Raw genomic sequence first — 24,546 nt, 5'->3', positions numbered from 1 at the left:
CAGCATCCTTGTCTCGCCAGATGTTCCAATCGAGAAGATAGATCTTTTAAGCGAACGGAACAAAACCCAGATCGAGAAATGGAACTCCGCGCCTTTGGAAAATGTCACAAAAACAATTCACGACATCATCTACGAGGTAGGGCAAAATGCTCCCGATGCGCAAGCAGTCTGCTCTTGGGATGGCAATTTTACCTACCAGGAACTCTGCACGTATAGCCAAAGGCTTGCGGTACGTCTTGTTGAATTGGGGGTTGGGCCTGAGATTATCGTTCCGCTGTGTTTCGACAAATCCAAATGGAATGTCGTTGCCATGCTTGGTGTATTGTTCGCTGGGGGCGCATGTAAGTCCAAATCTAGAAATTATGGTATCCTAGTCACGACAGTCATCCGCGTTGTCTCCTTGCAACAATCACAACCATGCTTGTATACATTCAGCCACTAACTTGTGTAGTCTTACCTCTTGATCCGGCATACCCTCAGGAGCGAACCCAGCACCTGACCAAGTCTTCAAAGGCTCAACTAGCTCTCTGTAGCCCTGGCTATGAGCAGAAGTTGGGCGAGCTTGTCGAAACCGTCTTACCAATTGATGCAAATCTATTCGACAAACTCGCTCCCATGCTTGCGCCGTTGTCGTCTCGTGCGACCAGCCGCAATATTGCATACATCATCCCAACCTCAGGAACAACGGGAAATCCAAAGCTTACCGTAATTGAACATGGCAATTTCTCCACGAGCGTTGCGGGGCATGTACCTGGCCTTCAAATGGACAAGGTAAAACCAGTGCGCGCACTGCAATTTGCGGCACACTCTTTCGATGCATCAATCATAGAGTATCTCACACCTCTCATGATTGGCGGTACCACATGCATTCCCGACGAGACTACCCGCTTAAACGATATCGCGACGGCTATCAACGAGATGCAGATTAACTGGACCACGCTTACCCCTACATTTGTTCGGTTCTTGGAACCTTCAATGGTCCCTTCTCTGGCTGTCATTGCACTTGTTGGTGAAGCGATGTCGCAAGCCAATCTAGACACTTGGTCTAAGATCACACTTATCAACGGGTATAGTTCCACAATATCGAATTTCACATTTAAAGAGCTGACAATATTCGTCATAGATATGGACCCAGTGAATGTGCTGTTGCGGCTGTCCTGAACCCTCAAATGTCAGCTGACTCTGACCCTAAAAACATTGGCTACCCAAGTAGTTGCCGTGTATGGGTCGTAAATCCAAACAATTACCATCAGCGCGTCCCAATTGGATGTGTTGGGGAGCTTCTAATTGAGGGATACACAGCCGCCCGAGGGTATCTCAACGATGAAGAGAAGACGTCTCAGGCATTCATCAGCGACGTGTCCTGGGCGAAAGACCGTGATTTCCGAGGCTATCTCTCCGGAGACCTGGTCTTTCAAAATCCTGACGGTAGTTACAGCATTGTGGGCCGAAAGGACAGCCAAGTGGTATGTGTCTGGTAGAATTCGATACCAATATTTGCAATAAGCTAATCATTACGCAGAAATATCACGGCCAGCGCATCGAGCTCCTTGATATCGAACATCACATCAATCTCGATTCGTCCATTAAGTACAATCTCGTTGCTCTGCCCAAAGGCGGCTTTTGTAAGGACAGACTAGTTGCCGTTGTATCTCTTACTGCCGAAAACACCAAGGGCAGTACCCCCTTGGAGCTCTTCGACGGATCCGAAAAACAGTCCATGGACTTGGAGATCGAAAAGATCAGGAGCAGAGTTGCTGAGCGCCTGCCCCTGTACATGGTTCCTACCGTCTGGATTGCAGTTTCAATGCTACCCAAATTGACGTCTGGAAAACTGGATAGAAAGAGCGTGTCAGTATGGCTCACAGATATGGACGCTGACACCTATCACCGCGCGATTCCCGCAAGTGAAATTTCGGAAACGGTTGCAGACCCCAAAAACAAGATTGAGAGTACGTTGCGCTCAATCTGGGCTCATGTTCTGAACCTTCCAGAGCAGCAAGTTTCTCTTGACCGGGCCTTCCTTTCTCTTGGCGGCGATTCTATCTCCGCCATGCAGGTCATGGGACATTGCCGCAAAAAGGGGATCGGACTAGGGGTACAAGAGATCCTCCGTTGTAAATCCATTCCTCAGCTTGCGGCGGCTGTCAAAGAGATCAAAACTATTTCGGACAACATCGCCGAAGAAATGGAATCTCCGTTTGATCTTACGCCGATACAAGCATCTTGGTTTCAACTGCCAAACCAAGGGCATGGCCACTTCAACCAGTCATTTTATCTACGGGTTCGCGAGAAGACTACGAGTCAGTCTTTTCAATCTGCCGTTGAACAGCTGGTATCGCGACACTCGATGCTTCGGGCTCGCTTTTCCTTTACTGGTGAGAACGGTTGGAAGCAGAGACTAACAAACGATGTGGCGGGCTCATATCGCTTCCGACACAAATCTGTTACCACCAAGAAAGAGATAGACGTTATGATCGAGGACTCACAAAAGTGCATGAACCATGAAACAGGACCACTCTTTGCTGCAGATCTGTTCGAATATAACGGAGAGCAACATGCTTTCCTTGTCGGGCACCACCTCGTCATTGACTTAGTCACTTGGAGATTGCTCCTCGAAGAACTAGAGGAAATCTTACGTGGCGGTACCTTACTCCCTCCAGCATTGCCTTTCCAGAGCTGGGCTCAAATGCAAAAGGACCATGCGCAGACTCTCAAGGTCGACAAGGTTTTGCCCCCGGTTGATCTTCCAATACTCGATTTTTCATATTGGGGAATTGAGCACAAAGCCAACACATACGGCAATGCAGGTCACGAGAGCTTTGAAATTGACTCAGCTCTTACCTCTGTCTTCCTTAACGATTGTCACAAAGCGATGAAGACTGAACCTATTGAAGTACTGCTTGCCAGTTTGATTCAGTCGTGGTCAAAAGTGTTTACTGATCGCCCCGTGCCTGCCATTTTCAATGAAGGCCATGGGCGCGAACCATGGAATTCTGACCTAGACATATCACGCACAGTTGGTTGGTTCACGACAGGTAAATGACCCCCCGCCCCTCTCCCCAACGTGATCACTTGGATGGAATGCTCATTCGTGAAAATAGTGTACCCTGTCTTTGCACAGCCTTCAGAAAATCTACACGAGACAGTCCGCCGAGTCAAAGACTTCCGAAGACAAATTCCAGCCAACGGAAGGCCGTACTTTGCAAAGCGATGTTTGACAGTAGAAGGCCAAGAGTACTTCAAGGGCCACTGGCCCATGGAGATCTCCTTCAATTATCTTGGGCAGTACCAAGTGAGTGCCCACTTTGCAGTCTTTTACTTTATTTTCTAACAAAACCATAGCAATTGGAGCGTACCGATGCCCTTCTACAGCCATTGGAAAGTATGGCGGGAGAGACTCGCGAAGCTGGTGGCACTGCTGATGTTGGCCACGATGCACCACGCTTTGGTCTTTTTGAGATTTCCGCCATCGTCTTCAAGGGACGACTCAAGTTCGCCTTCACCTTCAATCGTCACATGAAGCACCAAGAAAGTATCCAGCGATGGATCTCTGAATGTTCGCAGATATTCCCTCAAATGATTAATAGCTTGATGGAACTGTCTCCCACCCCAACTCTTAGCGACTTCCCACTACTGTCACTTACGGATGATCGATTCCAATCGATGATAAATCGGTTGGCAAACATCGGCATCCCTGCAGCGGAGATCGAGAACGCTTATCCTTGCTCAAGTATGCAAGAAGGACTGCTCATCTCTCAGAACAGGGATGCTGGATTCTATGCTGCTGCAACAGTACATGAATTCATCATCTCTAACGGAAAGGTTGAGCCTCAGAGAATTGCAGAAGCATGGCAAGACGTCGTTCGGCGCCACGCAGCTCTGCGAACTATCTTTCTAGAGAACATTGGTGGAGACGATGGCCTATACGATCAAGTTGTGCTGAAGCGGGCGGATCCAAACATTGCATATTTCAATTGCGCAAGTGAGGAAGAAGCCTTGCGCATCATCAACGAGCAGCGATCGGTAAGCTATGAGAATGGCAGAAGCCCCCCACATCGCTTTACTATCTGCACTGCATCTGATGGCCGAGTATTCTGCGGCCTTGAAATCAGCCATGCTGTCATGGACGGTCACTCCATGAGCATTATCTACTCCGATCTGCGCAAGGCATATGCTAGATCACTCGATCCAAATGGACCTATCTACAGCGACTATATCGAACTTCTCCAAGATCAATCGGCTGATGTCAGCTTGGATTACTGGAAGAACTACCTTACCGGTAGTGAGGTCTGCTCATTCCCTATCCTCAATGACAATTTGATTCCAGACCAGAGACGTCTTCAATCGCTCCGTCTGGATTTCGGGAATCTGAGTGTTCTCGATTTGCAGTCATTTTGCAACAAGAATGGCATTACACTTTCAAATATTTTCCACGTAGCTTGGGCGTTGACGCTGAGCTCCTATGTCGGATCTAAAGACGTAACATTTGGATATCTTACTTCAGCAAGAGACTCGGATACCATTCCAAACGTCGAAGAGTTGGTGGGGCCACTAATCAATACTTTGGTCTGTCGAGTACAGTTCACAGACAGTTCAAATTGCTTGCTGGATATCCTTCGCGGTGTCCAACAGGACTATTTGGACACCATGCCCCATCGACACTCTTCTCTTGCGGAGGTTCAGCACGTTCTCAACTTGTCTGGTACCAATCTGTTCAATACAGCATTGTCATACCGAAAGCTTCCTCCCGAGTCTCCTTCTGAAGAAGGTGGACTAAAGTTCAGAGAAGTGGCGCCCATCTACGACCCGACGGAGTATCCAGTGTCACTGAACATCGAGATAGCCGAGGAAGCAGCCCTGGTCGATCTCGACTTCTGGTCTGATCATCTTACGACTGGTCAAGCTGCTAATGTGGCAAGCACCTTTGTCCGAGCTCTGGAGAATATCGTATTCCACGCTGAAGAAAGTATTGCAAGTCTTGATCATCTGAGCGGGAAGCAGTGGCAGCAGATACTTGGCTGGAACGTGATGCCAGAGACCCTCCATGAATGCGTTCATCAGCGCTTTGCTTCTTGGGTAGCATCCCAGCCAGATGCCCCCGCCGTTCGTGGTTTTGATGGCGATTACACTTATGCCGAACTTGATGTTGTTGCTGAGCGGCTGGCTCGCCATTTGGTAGAGCTGGGCATTGGCCCAGAGGTGTTCGTCCCCACATGCTTCGATAAAAGCACTTTTGCAGTTGTTTCTATGCTCGCCGTACTGAAGGCTGGTGGCGCTGCAGTACCCTTGGATGCTAAGCACCCTAAACCAGCGCTTGAGTCTCGAGTTGAAGACACTCAAGCACAAGTTGTGCTGACTTCAGCCGAACGCTCTGAACTATTCGAAGACGTCGTACCGGATGTGATCATTGTCGATTCGGTGCTGTTGGACGACTTGGCAGACACAGATACCTCTTCGCGGCCAGCATGTGAAACTGTCCGACCAGAAAATCCAGCTTTCGTTATTTTTACAAGTGGCAGCACTGGCCGACCAAAAGGCGTCGTGCTCGAGCATGCCGCTATGGTCACCAGTGCAAATGCTCATGGTGCGAATCTAGGAATTGGACCAGGGTCGCGCTTCTTGCAATTTGCAAGCTACACCTTTGATAACTCCCTCGAAGAGATGTTCACCACTCTTCAACGTGGCGGCTGTGTTTGCGTGCCGTCCGAAGAGCAACGAATGAACGATCTGCCCAATGCTATCGCCGAGCTAGGTGCCAATTTCATGGATCTTACTCCCACAGTGGCAGCTCTACTTAATCCCGCCGAGGTCCCTTCCATTAAAGGAATGGCCTTGGGTGGTGAGGCCCTCACAAAAGCCGTGGTAGAGCAATGGAGTGAGCATGTACACTTGCACGGCCAATATGGGCCCAGTGAGGCCTCCATCAATTCGGCTTGGAAGGACTTCAAGCACGGCAGCGAGCCAACGAATATAGGAAGAGCAATTGGCAGTGTCTCCTGGATCGTCGACCCAGACAACAGAAACAGGCTTGTGCCAATCGGTTGCAAGGGCGAGCTGCTCATTGAGGGTCCCATACTGAGTCGGGGATATCTCAATGATCCCGAGAAGACTACTCTGGCATTCATCACGGACCCGGAGTGGGCCGCGGCAAATGGGTCAACAGGGCGCAGGTTCTACTGCACTGGCGATCTCGTTTACTATACCTCTGAAGGAGAGATGATGTATCTTGGTCGCAAAGATAATCAAGTCAAGGTAAGCATGCCTATTCAGAATTGTTGGTATGTAACATGAAACTAATTAATGGGGTGTACAGCTTAATGGACAGCGCATTGAGTTGGGCGAGATTGAACACCATCTTAAACTCAATCTACCTGCTGAAGCTCAGTCTGCCGTTGAGCTTGTGAAATTCACAGGCGCAAAAGCCACAAAAGCCCTTGTTGGCTTCTTGTGTTTGACTGAAGAGCCAACTGGTTCAGTGAATGACACGACCTCTGCCATAGGTGAAATGACGGAAACTTTTCGAGTCGTGGCGAAGCAGATGGAACAAGCCCTCTCAGCAGCCCTTCCAGCATACTATGTTCCATCAATGTTTGTGCCCGTGACAAACATGCCAATGACTACTTCTGGCAAACTCGATCGTAAAATCCTTCGACAGCTCGCGCAGGGCATCAAGGACGAGGACATGCAGAGCTTCCGTCTCGCTGGCAAGAGTGGACGTGCACCTTCAGGTGATGTTGAGTGTACGCTCTCCCGAATCTGGTCAGACATTCTCAACCTTGGACCAGACGCAGTGGGAGCCGACGACTCTTTCTTCCGTCTTGGTGGTGACTCAATTGGCGCCATGAAGCTCGTGACTGCAAGTCGTAAGAGCGGCATTGTTCTTTCCGTTGCCAACATCTTCGCCCACCCCAAGCTTGTTGATATGGCAGCGAACGCTACCGTGATTTCCTCCGATGAGCTGTCTGCACAGTCCTCATTCGATACAGTTCCCTTCGAACTTGTTTCAGAAAGCGACAGGCGTCGCATTATTGACTTTGCCGCCGCGGAATGTGGTGTTTTCTCCGATTCAATCGTTGACATCTATCCCTGCAGCCGTCTTCAGGAGGGACTCATCGCACTGTCTACTAAAGAACCTGGTGCTTATGTTGCTGAGACAATTTACCGCCTCCCGCGTGACGTTGACCTACAGAAGTTTCGTGAAGCGTGGAACAAGACTATTGCTTCTGAGGCAATTCTGAGAACACGCATCATATATGTCGAGAACTACGGCTTCCTACAGATCGTCATTCGCGAGGGAGCTGAGTGGCTCACTTTTGATGACCTACAAGACATCAAAGAATCTCATCGACAACTGCCAGCGAAGCATGGCGGACCTCTGGCGAGCTACGCTATCGTGGGGGAGGACACCTCCTCGCCGTTCTTCGTCTGGACCGCTCATCATGCTGTATATGACGGTTGGAGTTTGCCTGCACTTCTGCAAAAAGTGGAGACACTCTACAATAGCCGCGATAGCCCTGAGTCAGCGGGCTCCATTCCATATTCTCGCTTTATCAAGTATCTCGCTACTGTTGATGCAAAGCAGTCGGATGAATTCTGGCTTTCTCTCTTCGAGAGCATTACTGCACCGCAATTCCCCCAGCTACCCAACCCAGACTACAAGGTCCAGGCATCGAATCAAATTGAACATCATGTTTCTATATCTCGCAGGGCCGGTGCGGATATCACAATGCCATCCATGATCAGGGCCGCGTGGGCCTTGCTATTGGCTACATTCTCGGGATCTGACGACGTTCTTTGGGGTGAGACTAATAGTGGTCGCGACGTCCCGGTTCCTGATGTGGAAGATATCATTGGTGCAACAATCACAACTTCTCCAATGCGGATCAAGCTTGATCGCCAGTTGACCATTCAGGAGTACATGCAGAGGGTCCAACAACAGTCATCGGCTGCGGTCCCATTCCAGTTCGCCGGTCTGCAGCACATCCGAAAGCTGAGCTCCGATACGGCTGTCGCGTGCGATTTCCAGAGTCTGCTTGCAATTGTTGCAGGTGATAGCATGAAAGATCCTGAAGGAGGTTTGTGGAACTTGCAAAGCACTGGTACTATTGGCACCAACTTCTTCAACTACGCGTTGATTTTCAACTGTACTGTCACTCAAGGCAAGGTGCACATCGAAGCACACCATGACCCCCAGGTTATCTCCTCTTGGCTCGTGGAGCGACTTTTGCAACAGTTCGATTTCATTCTTCAGAGGTTCAACTCTCATGAAGCCGCCCAAGAACCTCTTTCTGACTTCGTCCTGTTGCGACCAACTGATGAAGAGTATATCTCGTCGCAAAATCAACGACCTGTCAATGTGGTCAATAAATGCATCCACGACGCAATATTGCAAGATCAGGCCATACTCCGCCCATCTGCTGTCGCCATCGATGCATGGGACATAAGCGTCATGACCTACAAGGAGCTTGATGAGCGCGCAACTCGTCTTGCTTCAACACTGATATCACAAGGTGTAAAACCAGGCGCGTTTATTCCTCTTTGTTTCGACAAGTCCGGCTGGACCATCATTGCTATGCTGGCCGTTATGAAAGCAGGTGCTGCGTTCGTGCCCTTGGACTTCGAAGCACCAATTCTCCGTCTTCGTGAGATCATTGGCGATGTCAAAGCTGAGCTGGTTCTCTGCGCTGCCCAACACGAAAAGCTCTGCCAATCAATCCCTTGCAAGACGTTGGTAGTGAACCGGGACACCACGAATCAACAAACTGGGCGATCTGTCTCATTGCCCTACGTTGATAGCGACTCGCCTGCATATGTTCTCTTCACGTCAGGGTCCACCGGAAAACCCAAGGGTGCAGTCATCAACCATCGCCACTGGGTTTCAAGTTCCACTGCTTTTGCTCCCGCAATGGGCATAAATGAGACATCACGCGTGCTTCAGTTCGCTTCATACACCTTTGATGCTTGCCTGATCGAGATTTTCAGCACATTGATGTTGGGTGGTACGGTCTGTGTTCCGGACCAAGCATCCCGAACGAATGACCTCACCGGGGTGATCAACAACATGAGAATCAATTGGGCGACTCTCACACCTTCGGTCGTCAGAATGATGCAGCCATCTCAAGTACCAGGCCTAAAGAGCCTTGTACTGATTGGAGAGGCAATGTCACAGCAAGATCTTCTCACATGGGCAGAGCGCGTCACCCTCGGAAACGGATACGGCCCAACCGAATGTAGTGCTATTGCTACAGTCAACATCATGGCACCTTCCACTAAGCCAAATAACTTAGGAAGAGCTGTTACTGCTCGTGGATGGGTGGTATCCAAGGATAATCACAATGTTCTCGTGCCAATGGGCGCGGTAGGAGAACTTCTGCTTGAGGGCGGTGGTGTCGGCGCAGGCTACCTAAACAATCCAGAGAAGACAAGCCAGTCGTTCATCGGCGAGGTTAAATGGTCGTTGGGAGCTCGTGCGGGCGAACTGAAGTCTCGCAGAATCTATAAAACCGGCGATTTGGTGAAGTACAATGAAGACGGCACCCTACTTGTAAGTAATACCCTCGGATGGAGATGCCTGTGCTAAGTCAGAATAGTACCTTGGTCGCAAGGACTCTCAGACAAAGGTTCGAGGGCAGCGCCTTGAACTTTCAGAAGTTGAACATCACCTCATTGAGGATGTATCAGTTCAAAATGCTTTGGCAGCTGTGCCGACAGCTGGCCCATGTGCTAAACGCCTTGTTGGTGTTGTGTCATTGCACAATGTTTCAATGACCCAGAATCCAGGTAAACAGTGTCAATGTCATACTAAGCATTCTTTGGCTAATTTAACAGGCGTTGAACTGCAATTGTTACCTACTGAAACGGCGACATTCAATATTGCTGCAATTCGAGATCGCGTATGTGAGCGATTGCCAGCATATATGGTCCCCTCGCTATGGATTGCCGTGTCCGCTTTTCCACTTATGCCATCAGGTAAAATGGACCGCAGACGAGTCGTCCAATGGTTGGAGCAGATGGACAAGGATATGTACCGCACCATCTCCACACTTGGCCTTGAAGCGCCGAAGGAAGAAGTCAACACCGTGGAGAGCAAACTGCAGGCCATTTTCGCCAATGTCCTGAATCTTCCTCCAGAGGATATCCGACTGAATCAGAGCTTCTTGCATCTTGGCGGCGATTCGATTGCCGCAATGCAGGTATCTTCGCAATGTCGAGCTCAGGGACTTGCAATCACTGTCCAGGACATTATACGTTCGAAGTCGATAGCGGCGTTGGCCTCAAAGGTCTCAGTCTCCCAAGACGACAGTGCGTCAGATGGCAAAACGCAGGAGCACAATCTGCCTTTTGACTTAACTCCAATTCAGAAGGTCTTCTTCTCTGCTGCAGGAAGCGTGTACAATCACTTCAACCAGAGCGTGGTTCTTCGTCTCTCGCGATCATTCGAGCTGCAAGAAATTGAAGCGGCTTTAGCATCGCTCGTAACTATACATCCAATGCTTCGCGCTCGATTCAGAACAGATGAATCAAAGACCTGGCGACAACAAATCATAAAAGATATTCCTGGGTCTTTCAGGCTACGCCATCACACAGTACCGACGGCTTCAAATGATACGATTGGAAAAATCACGGATGAGAGCCAAGCTACGCTAGATATCACCACCGGCCCTACATTCTCCGTCGACCTTTTTGAGGTAGACGATACTTTCACCCAAGCTATCGCTCTTGTCGCTCATCATCTAATCATTGATGTCGTTTCTTGGGGAATTGTCCTCGAAGATCTTCAGAGTTTGTTGAATGGTGTCAAACCACCACCTCAAAGTTTGCCGTTCCATAATTGGGCTCAGCAACAATTAGACCAAGCCAAGCAAGACACTGCCCGAAAGGTTCTACCCACGCAGGGAATTCCACCAGCTGATTTCGATTACTGGGGAATGGATGGGAGACCAAACATCAACTCCGATGTCATTACCGAAGAAATCGAGCTGAGTCCCAAGGATTCTATGCTTCTGTTGGGAGCCCATGACGCTCTAGCAACGGAGCCTCTCGATGTTTTCATCGCTGCTTTGCTCGAGTCTTTCCGCAAGGTGTTCCAAGACCGCTCGAATATCACAATCCACAACGAAGGTCATGGTCGCGAACCATTTGATGTCAAGCAAGATCTTTCCCGCACAATCGGATGGTTTACTACCCTGACTCCGATACATCTCCCTGTGCTAGCCGATGAACCTACGGATATCGTAAGCACAATTCGTTGGGTTAAAGACGTCCGTGAAAGAATACCAGACAAGGGACGTCCTTACTTTTCTTACCGATTACTTACACAGGAAGGCGAGGAACGTTTCGCCGGCCACTGGCCCGCCGAGGTAGCTTTCAATTATCTTGGGCGGATGCAGAATCTTGAACGCAAAGACTCGCTGCTGCAGAAAATGGACGGAATCTCAACATCTGACGTCGGCCCGGATGTTCCTCGCTTCTCTCTATTCGAGGTTACAGCATTGGTGACACAAGGTACCATCAAAATATCGTTCGGATTCAATCGACATATGAAGCGCCAGGCAGAGATCAAAGAGTGGATCTCGCAATGCCGCCAGACTCTAGTGGATGCAGTTGAAGAGCTACTCCAAGTGCGACCTGAGCCAACACTCAGTGACTTCAAGTTGTTACCCCTCTCCTACAACGGGGTATCGAAACTAAACACAGTTCTTCCAACTGGAACAACCATCAATGACATCGAAGACATTTATCCAGCTTCGCCAATGCAACAGGGTATATTGCTTTCGCAACTAAAGCACCCCGAATTTTATGCATATTACTGTATTTTCGAAGTTCGGTCAACAATTCCTGGAAAACCAGTCAACCCCCGCAAGATTGCAGAAGCATGGCAAATTGTCGTGCACCGCCATCCGGCTTTGCGAACAGTATTCATCGAGAGCCTATCCAAAACCGGGCTGATGGATCAGATTGTTTTCAAAGACCGAGCAGGTCGTATTTCGTGGATCTTGGATTGTGACGATCATAATGCTGCGGAGATTCTACGATCACAGCAGGCTGTAGACTATCGGGAGTTCAACGCCCCTCATCGCTTGACAATCTGCAAAACCGTGAGCGATAGCGTATGGGTCAGACTTGAGATGAGCCATGCCATCTGCGATGGTAGCTCGATACCAAACATTCTTGGCGACCTGGCTCGAGCCTACGAAGGCAAAATCTCCCGCGCAGATGCCGGTCCTCTGTACAGTGACTTTATTGCTCACATCCTCTCGAGCTCTCGAGATGTTGATGTGAGCTATTGGAAGTCGTATCTGTCAGGTGTTGAGCCTTGTTTCTTCCCTACACTACAAGATTCTCAGCCAGAACCTCATGAGCTCGGGTCTTACGAAGTTCATCTCTCCAACGCTTCTGCACTCCAAGCCTTCTGTAAGAAGCAGGGAGTCACGCTTTCAAACGTGTTGCAGCTTGCATGGACGCTGGTTTTGCACTGTTACGTTGGAGCTTCTGATATTTCCTTCGGAGTTGTATCCTCGGGCCGCGACATCCCAGTCCGCAATATCGAAGAGGCAGCCGGATGTTTCGTCAATATGATGATCTGTAGGCTCACCTTTTCTGATGATACTAGAATTCAGGTATTGTTGGAGAAACTCCAGAATGACTCTGTCGATGCATTGGCCCATCAAAGCTGCTCCCTCGCAGATGTACAACACGAACTTCAGCTTCCATCCTTATTTAACACTGTGTTTACTTTCCAGCGACGCCAACTTGCGAGGGACCCTGAAAAGACTGCCCTCGTATATGAGAATGTTGAAGCTGCTGATCCTGGAGAATACCACATCACGGTGAATGCGGATGTTTCTGATGAGGGTACGACAGTCGACTTTGGCTTTTGGAAGGACAAGGTCTGCCCCTCGCATGCGGAGAATATGGTTCAAACGTTTGAAAAGGTTCTTTCAGACATTGTCACAAATACAGATAAGAACTTAACTATAGGGGAGCTGGAAATGTGCACAGAAGGAAGTCTGCATAAGATCATGGAGTGGAACAGCGAAATTCCCGCTCCTGTTCGCAGATGTGTACATGATCTGGTCTCAGAACAAGCTCTGCTCCGCCCCCGATCTGCGAAGGCCGTCGAAGGCTGGGACGGGACCTTTACGTACCAAGAGTTTGATGAAGTGACGAATCGATTGGCGATCCATCTCAACAACCTTGGTGTCACCACCGAAACCTTCGTCCCGATTCTATTCGAGAAGTCATCATGGGCCATCGTATCAATGATTGCGATCATGAAAGCCGGTGGCGCTTATGTTCCTCTTGATCCAAAGCATCCACCTGGGCGACTTCGCCAACTCATCGGCGACGTGGGCGCGAAAGTTGTTCTCTGCTCGAGAAACTATCATCCGCGAGCGAGTGAGGTCGCTCACAGTGCAGTGATTGTTGACAGAATGGCGATCAATAAACTTCCCTTATCCAAGGGACTGAAAGCGCATTCAAATGTTACACCGGATAATGCTGCATACTGCCTCTTCACCTCAGGCACAACGGGAGCCCCCAAGGGCACAATAATCCCGCACCAGTCTTTCTGTACCAGCGCTGCCTCATTCACCCGAATCATGAGCATAGATTCAACATCTCGGACCTACCAATTCGCGAGCTATACCTTTGATGCCAGTTGTGCCGAGATTCTAGCAGCGCTCACTGTTGGAGCAACAGTCTGCGTTCCTAGCGAGGATGACAGAATAAATGATCCCGCTGGCTCGATGCACAAGCTCAAAGCTACTTGGTCTTTCCTCACCCCATCAGTTCTTGGTACCATGAATCCGAAGAGACTACCTCACTTGAAAACATTGGTGTCAGGTGGAGAAGCAGTCCCAGCCCCGATCATCACGAAGTGGGCTCCCACCACGAATTTCATCAATGGTATGTATCTTTGACTATGATTGGCGCGCGATTCTAACTATGATCAGGCTACGGTCCTACTGAGACCACTGTTTTCGCGAGTGCTGGCACGAAGTCAACCTTCGATAGCGTCATCCTCAATACTGATCCTGCTAATATTGGCATTCCTTCAGGCTGTCGCTTCTGGATTGTACATCCACGCAACCATGACAAATTGATGCCGCTAGGAAGTGCGGGAGAACTAGTAATTGAAGGACACACTGCTGCCCGTGGGTATCTTGGTGACCCAGTGAAAACTGCAAAGGTGTTCATTCGAAATCCCGCATGGACAGCAAGTCTTCCTACCAACGAAGGCTTCTACACCACATCTATGTATAAGTCTGGTGATCTTGCTCGACAGAATCCAGATGGTAGTATTCAATTCGTCGGTCGCAAAGATACTCAGATCAAATTGAATGGACAGAGAATCGAACTGGGAGAGATAGAGTTCCACGTCAAGAACACGTTGCCGGAAGGCGTACAGTCTGCAGTAGAACTAGTAGCCCCGGCGAGCCGCTCCTCCGCAAAAGCATTGGCTGTCTTCTTTGCATTGGATGGGGAAAATCGACGAGACATGGCGAACGCAATTCAGCCCGCCTCATCTGAGCAACCCGCTGCTGACGAGTTGCTTCTGCCTCTATCAGATGACCTGCGAGATCTTTGCAAGGCTACTGAGAATGGAGTTGCCAGTGTATTGCCTAGATACATGATTCCTTCGATTTTCTTCCCGATTACCCAGATGCCGTGGACATCAGCTGGCAAACTGGATCGGAACCGCCTTCGAACGCTTGTCCAGAATCTCACCAAAGAAACCCTAGCGCCGTATAGGCTGGCAAGTGCAGGTAATAAGAGGAAGCCGGCAACTGAGACCGAAAAGAAACTCCAGAAGCTTGTGTGCACAGTTCTCAACTTATCAGCTTCGGCTGTTGGAGCAGACGATAGTTTTATTGTAAGGTTCGAACTCCGCATTCTCATGATATCGACTAACAAACCTCAGCGCCTTGGTGGTGACTCTGTAGCTGCCATGCGTCTTGTTGCGGCTGCACAGGCGGAGCGCCTTGAACTCTCTGTCATCGATGTATTCAACAGCCCCAAGATCTCCGATTTAGCAGCCAAGTGTGGATCATCAGGTCAGAGCGTCAAGATCGACAAAGCCATTGATGCATTTGAATTGTTGGGTTCAACCTTTCCTAGGGGCGAGATGATCAGCGAACTAGCATCTCAATGCCGTGTTCATCAAAACACTATCCAAGATGCATATCCCGCAAGTCCGTTGCAGGAAGCATTTGTTACGTTATCAGTCAAACAGCCAGGTGCTTACGTCGCGCAACATGTTCTCGAGCTCTCGCCATCCATCGACATTACCAAATTCAAGGCTGCATGGGACAAAGCAGTGCAAGAAATAGATCTCCTACGTACGCGTATTACTCAAACACAGACGGGAAGCTTCGTACAGGTGGTATTGATGGAAGATCCCATCTCCTGGAACGAATCTGTATCTCTCGAGCAGGTTGAAGGGGTTACAAACCAGGTCCCGTCACATGTTGGTGGCCAATTGTCAGCCTACACTATCGTTAAAACTGAGCACAACGAGTGCTACTTCGTCTGGACCCTCCATCATGCGCTATATGATGGTTGGAGCCTTCCTTTCATGCTACAAAGAGTTGAACAGATTTACCAGCAAGGTCTCTGCAATCTTCCAAAGGTATCCTATAACAAGTTCATCAAATACCTGCAAGACGCGAACGGTGAAACTTCGACGAGATTTTGGAAGGATAACCTGGCAGGCTCATCTCCCTATCAGTTTCCACAGCGGTCGCATGCGTCGGGGCCAGACACTACACCGAATGGACAAGTCCTGCAGCACACCGCCACGCTACCCCATCAACGGCCATCTGATATTACTGCGTCAACAATTGTGCGAGCAGCTTGGGCTCTTCTTTTGGCCACATACACAGGAAGCGACGATGTCGTTTTTGGTGAGACTATCACTGGCCGCGATATCGCCGTGCCTGGAGTCACTGAAATATGTGGACCAACCCTAACAACGGTCCCAGCCCGTGTCAAGGTCGACCCGTCAATGACAACTCTGGCTTTGCTACAAAGCATAGCCCGAAATTCAACAGACCGCATTCCCCATCAGCATGTTGGGCTGTCGGAAATCAAGCGTATTGACCAGGACACTTCTGCTGCTTGTGATTTCCAGAACCTGCTTGCAATTCAGACAGGCGGCCAGGAACCGGAAAGTTCTATGTGGAAGTTCCACAATAACGGTATCCAAACAAATTACTTCACCTATCCACTGGTCGTTGAATGTAAGGTGGCATCTTCCAATGTGGAGATCACGGCTTACTATGATGCCAACACAATTTCATCGTGGCAGACCGAACGAATCATCTACCAGTTCGGTTCCATTCTTGGGCAACTCACGCTGGCCAATTCAGTTAGCGATGTACGCGTGATGAGCGACCAAGATGTCCAGCTCCTACGCGACTGGAATTCAAAAGAGCCAGTAGTTGTCGAAAAGACCATCCATGAAATATTCTTGGAACAGGCAAGGACTAGGCCACATGAAGTTGCCGTGTCCGCTTTTGACGGCGATTTTACCTACTCCGAGCTCTGTGATCATGCTTCAGGCTTAGCACAGGAGCTCATCAAGATGGGTGCAGGTCCCGAAAAGATGGTTCCATTGTGCGTCGACAAATCAAAATGGGCAGTTGTGGCAATCATGGGGATTCTGATCAGCGGTGCTGCTTATGTACCGCTCTCTCCCGAGCATCCAGCGATACGACATCGCCAAATCATCCAGGACTGCAACGCATCGATCATCCTTTGTTCTACCGTCTATGAGCAAAATTTCAAAAACGTAGTAGAAAGAGTTCTTCCTGTGAGCGAGGCATCAATTCAACAACTTCCAAGCCGACAAGGTACAATTCCCTTGCGTGGCAAGCCCCAAAACATATGCTACGTGCTATACACATCAGGCAGCACAGGATTGCCTAAAGGTGTTGTCATTGAGCATCGAGCCATTGCTTCAAGTTCTGCTGCCATATGCAAGGCACTTCATATCCACCCATCATCTCGCGTCTTCCAGTTTGGATCCTTTGTCTTTGACGCATCTGTCATGGAGATCCTCACATCGTTGACATGCGGTGCTACTGTCTGTATCCCATCAGAAGAGGAGCGCACTACCGACATTACTTCCGCGATCAATCGCCTGAAGGCTAGTTGGACATGTCTCACTCCATCTGTGGCAAATGTCATCGATTGCCCAGAGGCGGTGCCTACATTAAAGACATTTGCTTCTGGAGCCGAAGCTCTCACACCAGAAACAATCAAAAAGTGGGCTTCTGGACTGGACCTTTTAAATGCATACGGCCCAACTGAGGGATCTGTTGTTGCCGTTGCTAACGAAAATGTGTCCGAGCAGCGAGGCACCTCCAATATCGGACATGCACTCAGCAGCGGTAGATCCTGGATCGTCGATCCTAACGATCCTAACAAGTTGGCACCAGTCGGTGCAGTTGGAGAGCTGTGTATCGAAGGACCACTTCTCGCGAGGGGATATTTGAACAACCGAGTCAAAACCGCAGAGTCTTTTATCTATAATCCTCGGTTCGCCAAGGCCCTTTTGCCATTGAACGCAGACATGCGCATCTACCGCACTGGAGATCTGGTACAGTACGCATCAGATGGTTCTCTATGTTACATCGGCCGCAAAGACAATCAAGTGAAGCTAGCAGGCCAACGTATGGAACTTGGAGAAATAGAACACCACTTGCAATCGGACAAGGCTGTCAAACAGGCTGTGGTACTTATGCCAAAGGCTGGACCGGGCAAGAAGAAACTCACTGCAATCCTTAGCCTTCACGCAACTCCGCAACCCGAGACTAATGGTCCGCCATGGAACATACCATTGGCAGATCCGGAGACCCTAAAGCAAATCAATCAGGCAAGAACGAGGCTGAGCGACTTGGTCCCCTCATATATGGTGCCGACTGTGTGGATCGCGGTGCACAAGATACCGACCTTGGCTTCAGCTAAGCTTGACAGGAAGCAGGCTGTCTCCTGGTTGGAGAATATGGACGACGCTCAATATCGCGAGATACTGGATTCAGAGAGTGCTTCCGAGCCAATGATACCTGCGTCTGCTACTGCAAAGAAACTTCAGTCAATTTGGGCCAAGACGCTGAATATTCCTATTGGGACTGTCAAGCTGAACAAATCATGGCTCTGTAAGTAAATCATTTTATTTCATGATGCAAGAAACTGATGTTGTATCTAGCTCTTGGTGGTGACTCGATCACTGCAATGCAACTACTTGCTCGTTCAAGAAAGGAGGGGATCAATCTTTCATTGAACCAAGTCCTTCGCAGTAAATCTCTGGCTACGCTTGCAGAGTCAATTACTGAGGCCGGCCTTAGTTCAGTTGAGGGAACTGAGAAGTACGATGAGCCATTCGAACTTTCTCCGATCCAGAATTTCTATTTCAAATCCATTGGAGATGAAAAGGACTCTCACTTCAACCAATCCTTTACACTGCAACTTTCAAGAAATGTCGATAGTGGACTTCTCAAGAATGTCACTGAGAAAATCGTAAAGCGACATTCAATGCTTCGTACTCGTTTCTCAAAGAACGCTGAAGGCGATTGGGTACAGACCATCCCAAGCACCGTCGATGGAACGTACAGCCTGGACATCCATCAGGTCAACGACTTGGCCGATGTTGTTTCATTGATATCGTCCGTCCAAAAGTCCCTCGATATTGTTCAAGGGCCGCTGTTTGCAGTTCAAATGTTCAATACCAAGGACGACGGACAAATACTCTTCATCGTCGCTCACCATCTAGTCGTCGATGTTGTTTCCTGGCGCATCATTCTTGATGATTTTGAAGAGTGCCTGAATTCTGCCTCCACGACACTTCAGAGCGCACTTCCTTTCCAATATTGGGTTCAAAGACAAGCATCGCATGCGAGAGACCCTGCTCAGATAGAGTCTGTCAAGAAACAGAGACTAGAAGTCGAACCGGCCAATATCGCCTTCTGGGGTTTGGATAAGCGCCGCAACGTCTATGGCGACGTGGAACGGGATTCATTCTCGATCACTGGCTCAATTGCGGAGAAGGCGTTAAATAATCATCAAGTGCTGAGGACCGATGTCGTAGACATTTTTGTGTCTGCCATCATTCATTCTTTCTCCCGTATTTTCATCAACCGGCGTGTCCCAACCGTCTTCAATGAGACGCACGGTCGCGAAACCTGGGAAATGAGCAATCTCGATCTCTCTAGGACCGTTGGTTGGTTCACCACGATGTATCCTGTCACAATTTCCATCTCTGAAGAGGAGGATGATGTGGTGCAGACTGTACGAAAAGTGAAGGACCTGAGACGAAATATTGTCGACAACGGACGCCCCTACTATGCCCATCGATATCTTACCAGCGACGGCAAGGAACGTTTTGCCCAGCATGAACCAATAGAGATTCTATTCAATTACCTTGGCAAGATGCAACAACTTGAAGCTGAAGACTCTCTCTTCAAACCCCTCAAGTTTACCGAAGAGCAAGAGGCTGAAATGTCTGATTTGGGCATAAAGACTGCGCGCCCTGCTTTGTTCGAAATTTCTGCAGCAGTCGCTCAAGGTGAAATTACCTTCAATTTCATGTACAACCGCTGGATGAAGAACCAAAAAGGAATTCGCCGCTGGATTGCTGAATGTCAACGCACGCTGGAGGAAATTGTTTCCGATCTAGGAGACATTGACAATCCTCAGCCGACAATTTCGGACTTCCCGTTGTTGCCATTGGAGTCATACGACAGGCTTAGCAAGGTCATCAAGTCCATCTCCAACGCAGGTATCAGCTCGTATAACCAAGTTGAAGATATCTACCCTTGCGCATCCATGCAAGAGGGAATGATCCTAAGCCAAATCAAAGACCCAGAGTCATACCTATCGTATTCTGCGTTCGAAATCAAGTCCAAGCATGGGAAGGTGGACGCATCCCGAGTTGCATCTGCATGGCAGAAGGTTGTCGACCGCCATCCTGCTTTGCGTACGTCATTCGTTGACAGTGTTTGCAAAGGTGGCGTCTTTGATCAGATTGTCATCAAATCTCCCGACAGTGGCGTCGTCACATACTCCTGCAAGGACTCCGAGCTGAAGAGCAAGCTGAAGAGCATCAAGTACAGGGACCTCAACGGGGCCAAGAAGCCGCGTTTGCCTCATCAATTTGCCATCATCCAGACAACTTCTGGCAAAACATTTGTAAAGATGGAAATCAACCACGCAGTCATAGACGGTGGATCGCACGCTGTTATTCGTCGCGATCTTGAAGATGCGTATGAAGGACGACTAGCAGAAGATGAGGGCCCACTCTACAGCGATTACATCAAGTACATACGTAGCCAGCCCGCAGAAAAGGCGATACAGTACTGGAAGGACCAACTGCGTGGGCTCCAGCCATGCTACTTCCCCATAACCCCACAACACTCATCGAAACAGAGGGAGCTGCATTCGTTGTATCTCAAGTTCGATAGATTCTCAGAGCTTCATGCGATTGCAGAGAGGAACAGTGTCACTCTGTCCAACATTATGCTTGCTGCTTGGTCGATGGTTCTCCGAACCTTCACGGGATCCTCTGACGTCTGCTATGGATATCTCACATCTGGGAGGAATATACCCGTTGAAAACATCCAAAATGCCGTAGGAGCTTTCATCAATATGTTGGTCTCGCGCACACAACTGTCAAGGGGTCAATCTCTTCTAGAGATCTTCCAGAAAGTCCAGAACGATTTCATTGAGAGCATTCCGCATCAACATTGCTCTCTTGCTCAGTTCCAGCATGATCTTGGCCTTTCCGGAAAGGCGCTATTCAACACTGCAGTCTCTGTACAAAACCAGGGTGCTGCCATCCCGAACGATGGCGTGGACTCGAGCGTGGAGTTTGACATGTTGGACGTACATGATCCAAGTGAATTTGCCATCACGGTAAACATTGATACAAGTCGCAATGATGAAGGCGTACGCTTTGCATATTGGACGGACTCAGTATCAGATGATGTGGCCAACAATATCTCCGAGACAATGGCCAAGATACTCATACAAATACTCAATGACGAGAGTCAGACGATTGCCGAACTCGACGCTGCAATCTCCGAAAAGCCACCTCAGTCGCAACGAAACTCAATGCCTCGACCGCCTCTAAGATCTTTGAAGTCGACACCACGTTTTGAAAGGCCTGAACCAGAATACTCGCTACCGCCAGTGCCTAAGATTGAGTTGCCCACACCTGCGCCGTCAGCCTCTGCAGCTTCTGGAGATTGGTCAGGCTTGATACGTTCTATCGTGACTGAAATGGTACCTCAAATCGTGGATCAAATGCTTGCAAAGAACAAATTTGCCCCAACGCCGGCAGCTGCAACGGTCGATAGTATGACTAACCAAATGGTTGGTATGATCACACGCAAGGCATCACACTCAATGAGAGGCCGCCCGAATCTCGAAACAGGGTCCATACGATCCAGGCGATTAAGCGTAGCCAGCGATACTGAGAGCAGGATCAACATTGCTGCGGATATGGTCGCAGCGGCAGGAGTCATGGCAACCGAAGCTCTTAAATCCGTGCCACCCGATTTTGTCGAAAAGAAGTTGTTGTCATTGTGGAGCGAGTTACTGGATATGGTGGAGGATTCTATTGGTAACGAAGATAGCTTCTTCGTAAGTACTTACTTTCTTAAATCGCCTCCAATCAAAACTGACAGTCCCTTAGCAATTGGGAGGCGACAGTATTGTCGCAATGCGGCTTGTCGGTGCAGCAAGAGAAGAAGGTCTGTCTATGACGGTGGCCGACGTATTCAAGAATCCAACGTTTGCCGATATGGCAAGGGTAAGTTTCATCAGACGCCAGTGTTTAGAAGGCTTGAGCTAATTGGCGTAGGTTGTCCGTGTGGCTGGTGAAGTCATCGACCAAGTCATGTCTCAGGCCGGAGGAGATGCAGCTTCTATCAAAGAAGCTGTTGCAAGCTCCTCGAAGCTGGGAGGGCAATCTCGAGATAGGACTGCTTCCGCTTGGAGAGACTTCCAATCTATCGTCTCCGAACAAGCTATTCTGGACGAAGATCAATCTCAGCACGCAAGTTCGCCCGGCACCGAGAAAGAACAGAAGGAACAAATGTTCAACAAATGGCAGGGTTTCACTTCCGGCCTCGAGAACACAGTTCCGCCTCAGAGAGCTGCAAGCCAGAAACGACAAAAGCTTTCGCGACCGGCTGGAGTAACCACAATTCACGAGGATCCTAAGTCCGTCTCACTACTTGGCGATCCAAACGTTGACAGTGTCATCTCCAAAGTACAAGTCTTCAAGGGTGGCATTTCTGATGTTATTCCTGTGACCGATTTCCAATCTCTTGCCATCACTGGCACTCTGCTTGAGTCGAGATGGATGCTGAACTACTTCTATCTTGATGGCAGTGGGCCTCTGGATCTTCGCAAGCTAAAGCAAACCGCCTTCCGCATAGTGCAGGCTTTCGACATTCTGCGAACCGTCTTTGTGCCATACGGCGATCGTTTCCTACAGGTCGTACTGAGGAAGCTGCAGCCCGACTTCATTTTCCAAGACACAGACCTTGAGCTAGATGAGTTCACTGAAGAGCTTCGCCAGAAGGATCGTGAGCACGGTCCTCGACTTGGTGAGACCTTTGTCCAATTCGTGGTTGCTAAGCAGAAGAAGAGCGAGCACTATCGTATCTTCATGCGATTGTCTCACGCGCAATACGATGGTTTCTGTCTGCCGAAGATCCTTGGTGCGCTTCAAGCTGGGTACAATGGCCTTCCGATCTCCTCTGCACCCAGCTTTGGCAACTATGTCCGGGAATCTGCTAAGACCGTCGCTGGTGCCCATGACCATTGGCGTGAGGTGCTACGTGGATCCAAGATGACCGAGGTCGTCAATCGCTATGGTCCAAACTATCAGCGTTCGGCCGGAAGAACTGTTACTCTCAAGCAAACATTGACAGTGCCAACCTTATCGCATATCAACATTACTGTCGCTACAGTCATCAAAGCGGCATGGGCATCTACTCTGGCGCGTATCGCAAGTAAGAGCGACATTGTTTTCGGCCACCTCATCTCAGGCCGAAACAGTGGAGTGCCAAACGTTGAGAGCATAATCGGACCATGCATCAACATGGTCCCTGTACGCGTGGTATACCGCCCCGAATGGACGGTACTGCATCTGCTGGAATACATTCAAGACCAGCAGATTTCGAATATGCCATATGAGTCTCTCGGGTTCAGAGAGATAACGCGCAACTGCACAGACTGGCCGGATTGGACAAACTTTTCTAGTGTGGTCCAGCATAACCAAAACATCCATTCGGATGATGCCACTCTTCAGCTTGGTGGCATCGAATACAAGGTGGGCGCTGTGGGATCGCAGGAAGACTTCGCCGACTTCTCCATTCTTTCCACGCATCGTGGGGGAGATCAACTTGAAGTCACCCTGACATACGCGCCAAACAGTACCATCACGGCGGATTACGCACAGAACGTCTTCGATATGCTTTGCGCAACCGCGATAACTTTCGGGGAGGACCCCTATACCTTGATGCCGTCACCATCCGAACTCACCTCCCAGAGTTCTACAACCCTTCACTCCGAGAAGAGCGTCAAGAAATCAACAGAGAAACAGCCAGTAACCTTACCCAATGACACTGGTCTCTCGAAACACGAGGTCAACACCCTTGCTGCCAAACTTCGCTCAGCCTGGGAACAGATTCTCCGCGACGAAAATGGACAGCCCGTCGCCCTCGAATTGAATTCAAACTTCTTCGAGCTTGGCGGAGATATTATGGGGTTGGCCCAAGTAGCATCCATTCTCGATCAGGATCACCTGAAGATTAGGGTCGAGGATTTGATTGACAAGTCGTCTTTCAATGAACAAGTCGGTTTGCTGGCTGTTGAGAGACGCAAGCAGATTGAGATGGAAGAGATGAGCCCATGGGGAGAGAAGGCTCGACCGAAGAGGGATGACATCAAGAAACTTGAAAGAAGAGAGAGTGGAATCGGCGCCCTAGTGAAGAAGATAGGGTTGAGCCGAACCAAGACGGACCCAGGGAAGGGAAAGTAATGGCAAAGTTGTGGATGAAGAATAAATTGATCATCTCCGAAAGGTGGTAACATTTGCGCAGAGATATGGGCGGTTTCCTATGTACGGGTCTGATTCGGTGTTCTGGTATATGGCGCTGGTTTCTATTGATGTTATTGTCTGAAGCTTTTCTGTCTTTTAAACGTGTTTTTCCTATTTTATCTAGTCATCAAGTCTCAAGTCTTTAATTTGTTATTTAGTGAATTATTTGTTCTCAACATCTCTTGGTGCGGTATGCTCTGCTTTCAATTATCTTGCTATTCCACATGTAGTGATGGATGAAGTCATGCGTGAAGACTTGCAACTACTTGACTAACTTCACAGTGGTCGGTTCATGTTGAATGGTATCCAGTACTTATCTGACGAAGTGTATTCAGGAAGGTGTACCGATTTTCAGTGGATCACTTTAACTCAACATTTACGAGTAACATCAAGATCTACCTGACATCAACGCGTTTTAGGTATTCCGAAAT

At 49.2% G+C, this 24,546-nt stretch overlaps 1 protein-coding gene across 1 annotated transcript; it reads left to right on the top strand.

Annotated features, from left to right (window-relative positions):
• Positions 1-1,870: 1,870 nt before the first annotated feature.
• BU24DRAFT_340622 (acetyl-CoA synthetase-like protein) lies at positions 1,871-24,055 on the top strand (the record flags this gene model as incomplete). The annotated part of the gene is made up of 11 exons (XM_033523233.1): positions 1,871-3,038; positions 3,105-3,295; positions 3,346-6,255; positions 6,317-9,547; positions 9,594-9,783; positions 9,832-13,911; positions 13,959-14,878; positions 14,927-18,164; positions 18,215-21,645; positions 21,698-21,814; positions 21,866-24,055. 11 exons carry the CDS (start codon positions 1,871-1,873, stop codon positions 24,053-24,055), a joined length of 21,666 nt encoding a protein of 7,221 aa, XP_033388626.1.
• Positions 24,056-24,546: the final 491 nt, after the last annotated feature.

The sequence above is a fragment of the Aaosphaeria arxii genome (genome assembly GCF_010015735.1).
Source record: "Aaosphaeria arxii CBS 175.79 unplaced genomic scaffold BU24scaffold_2, whole genome shotgun sequence".
NCBI classification, from domain to species: domain Eukaryota; kingdom Fungi; phylum Ascomycota; class Dothideomycetes; order Pleosporales; genus Aaosphaeria; species Aaosphaeria arxii.
This window is presented reverse-complemented; position numbering and strand designations above follow the sequence as displayed.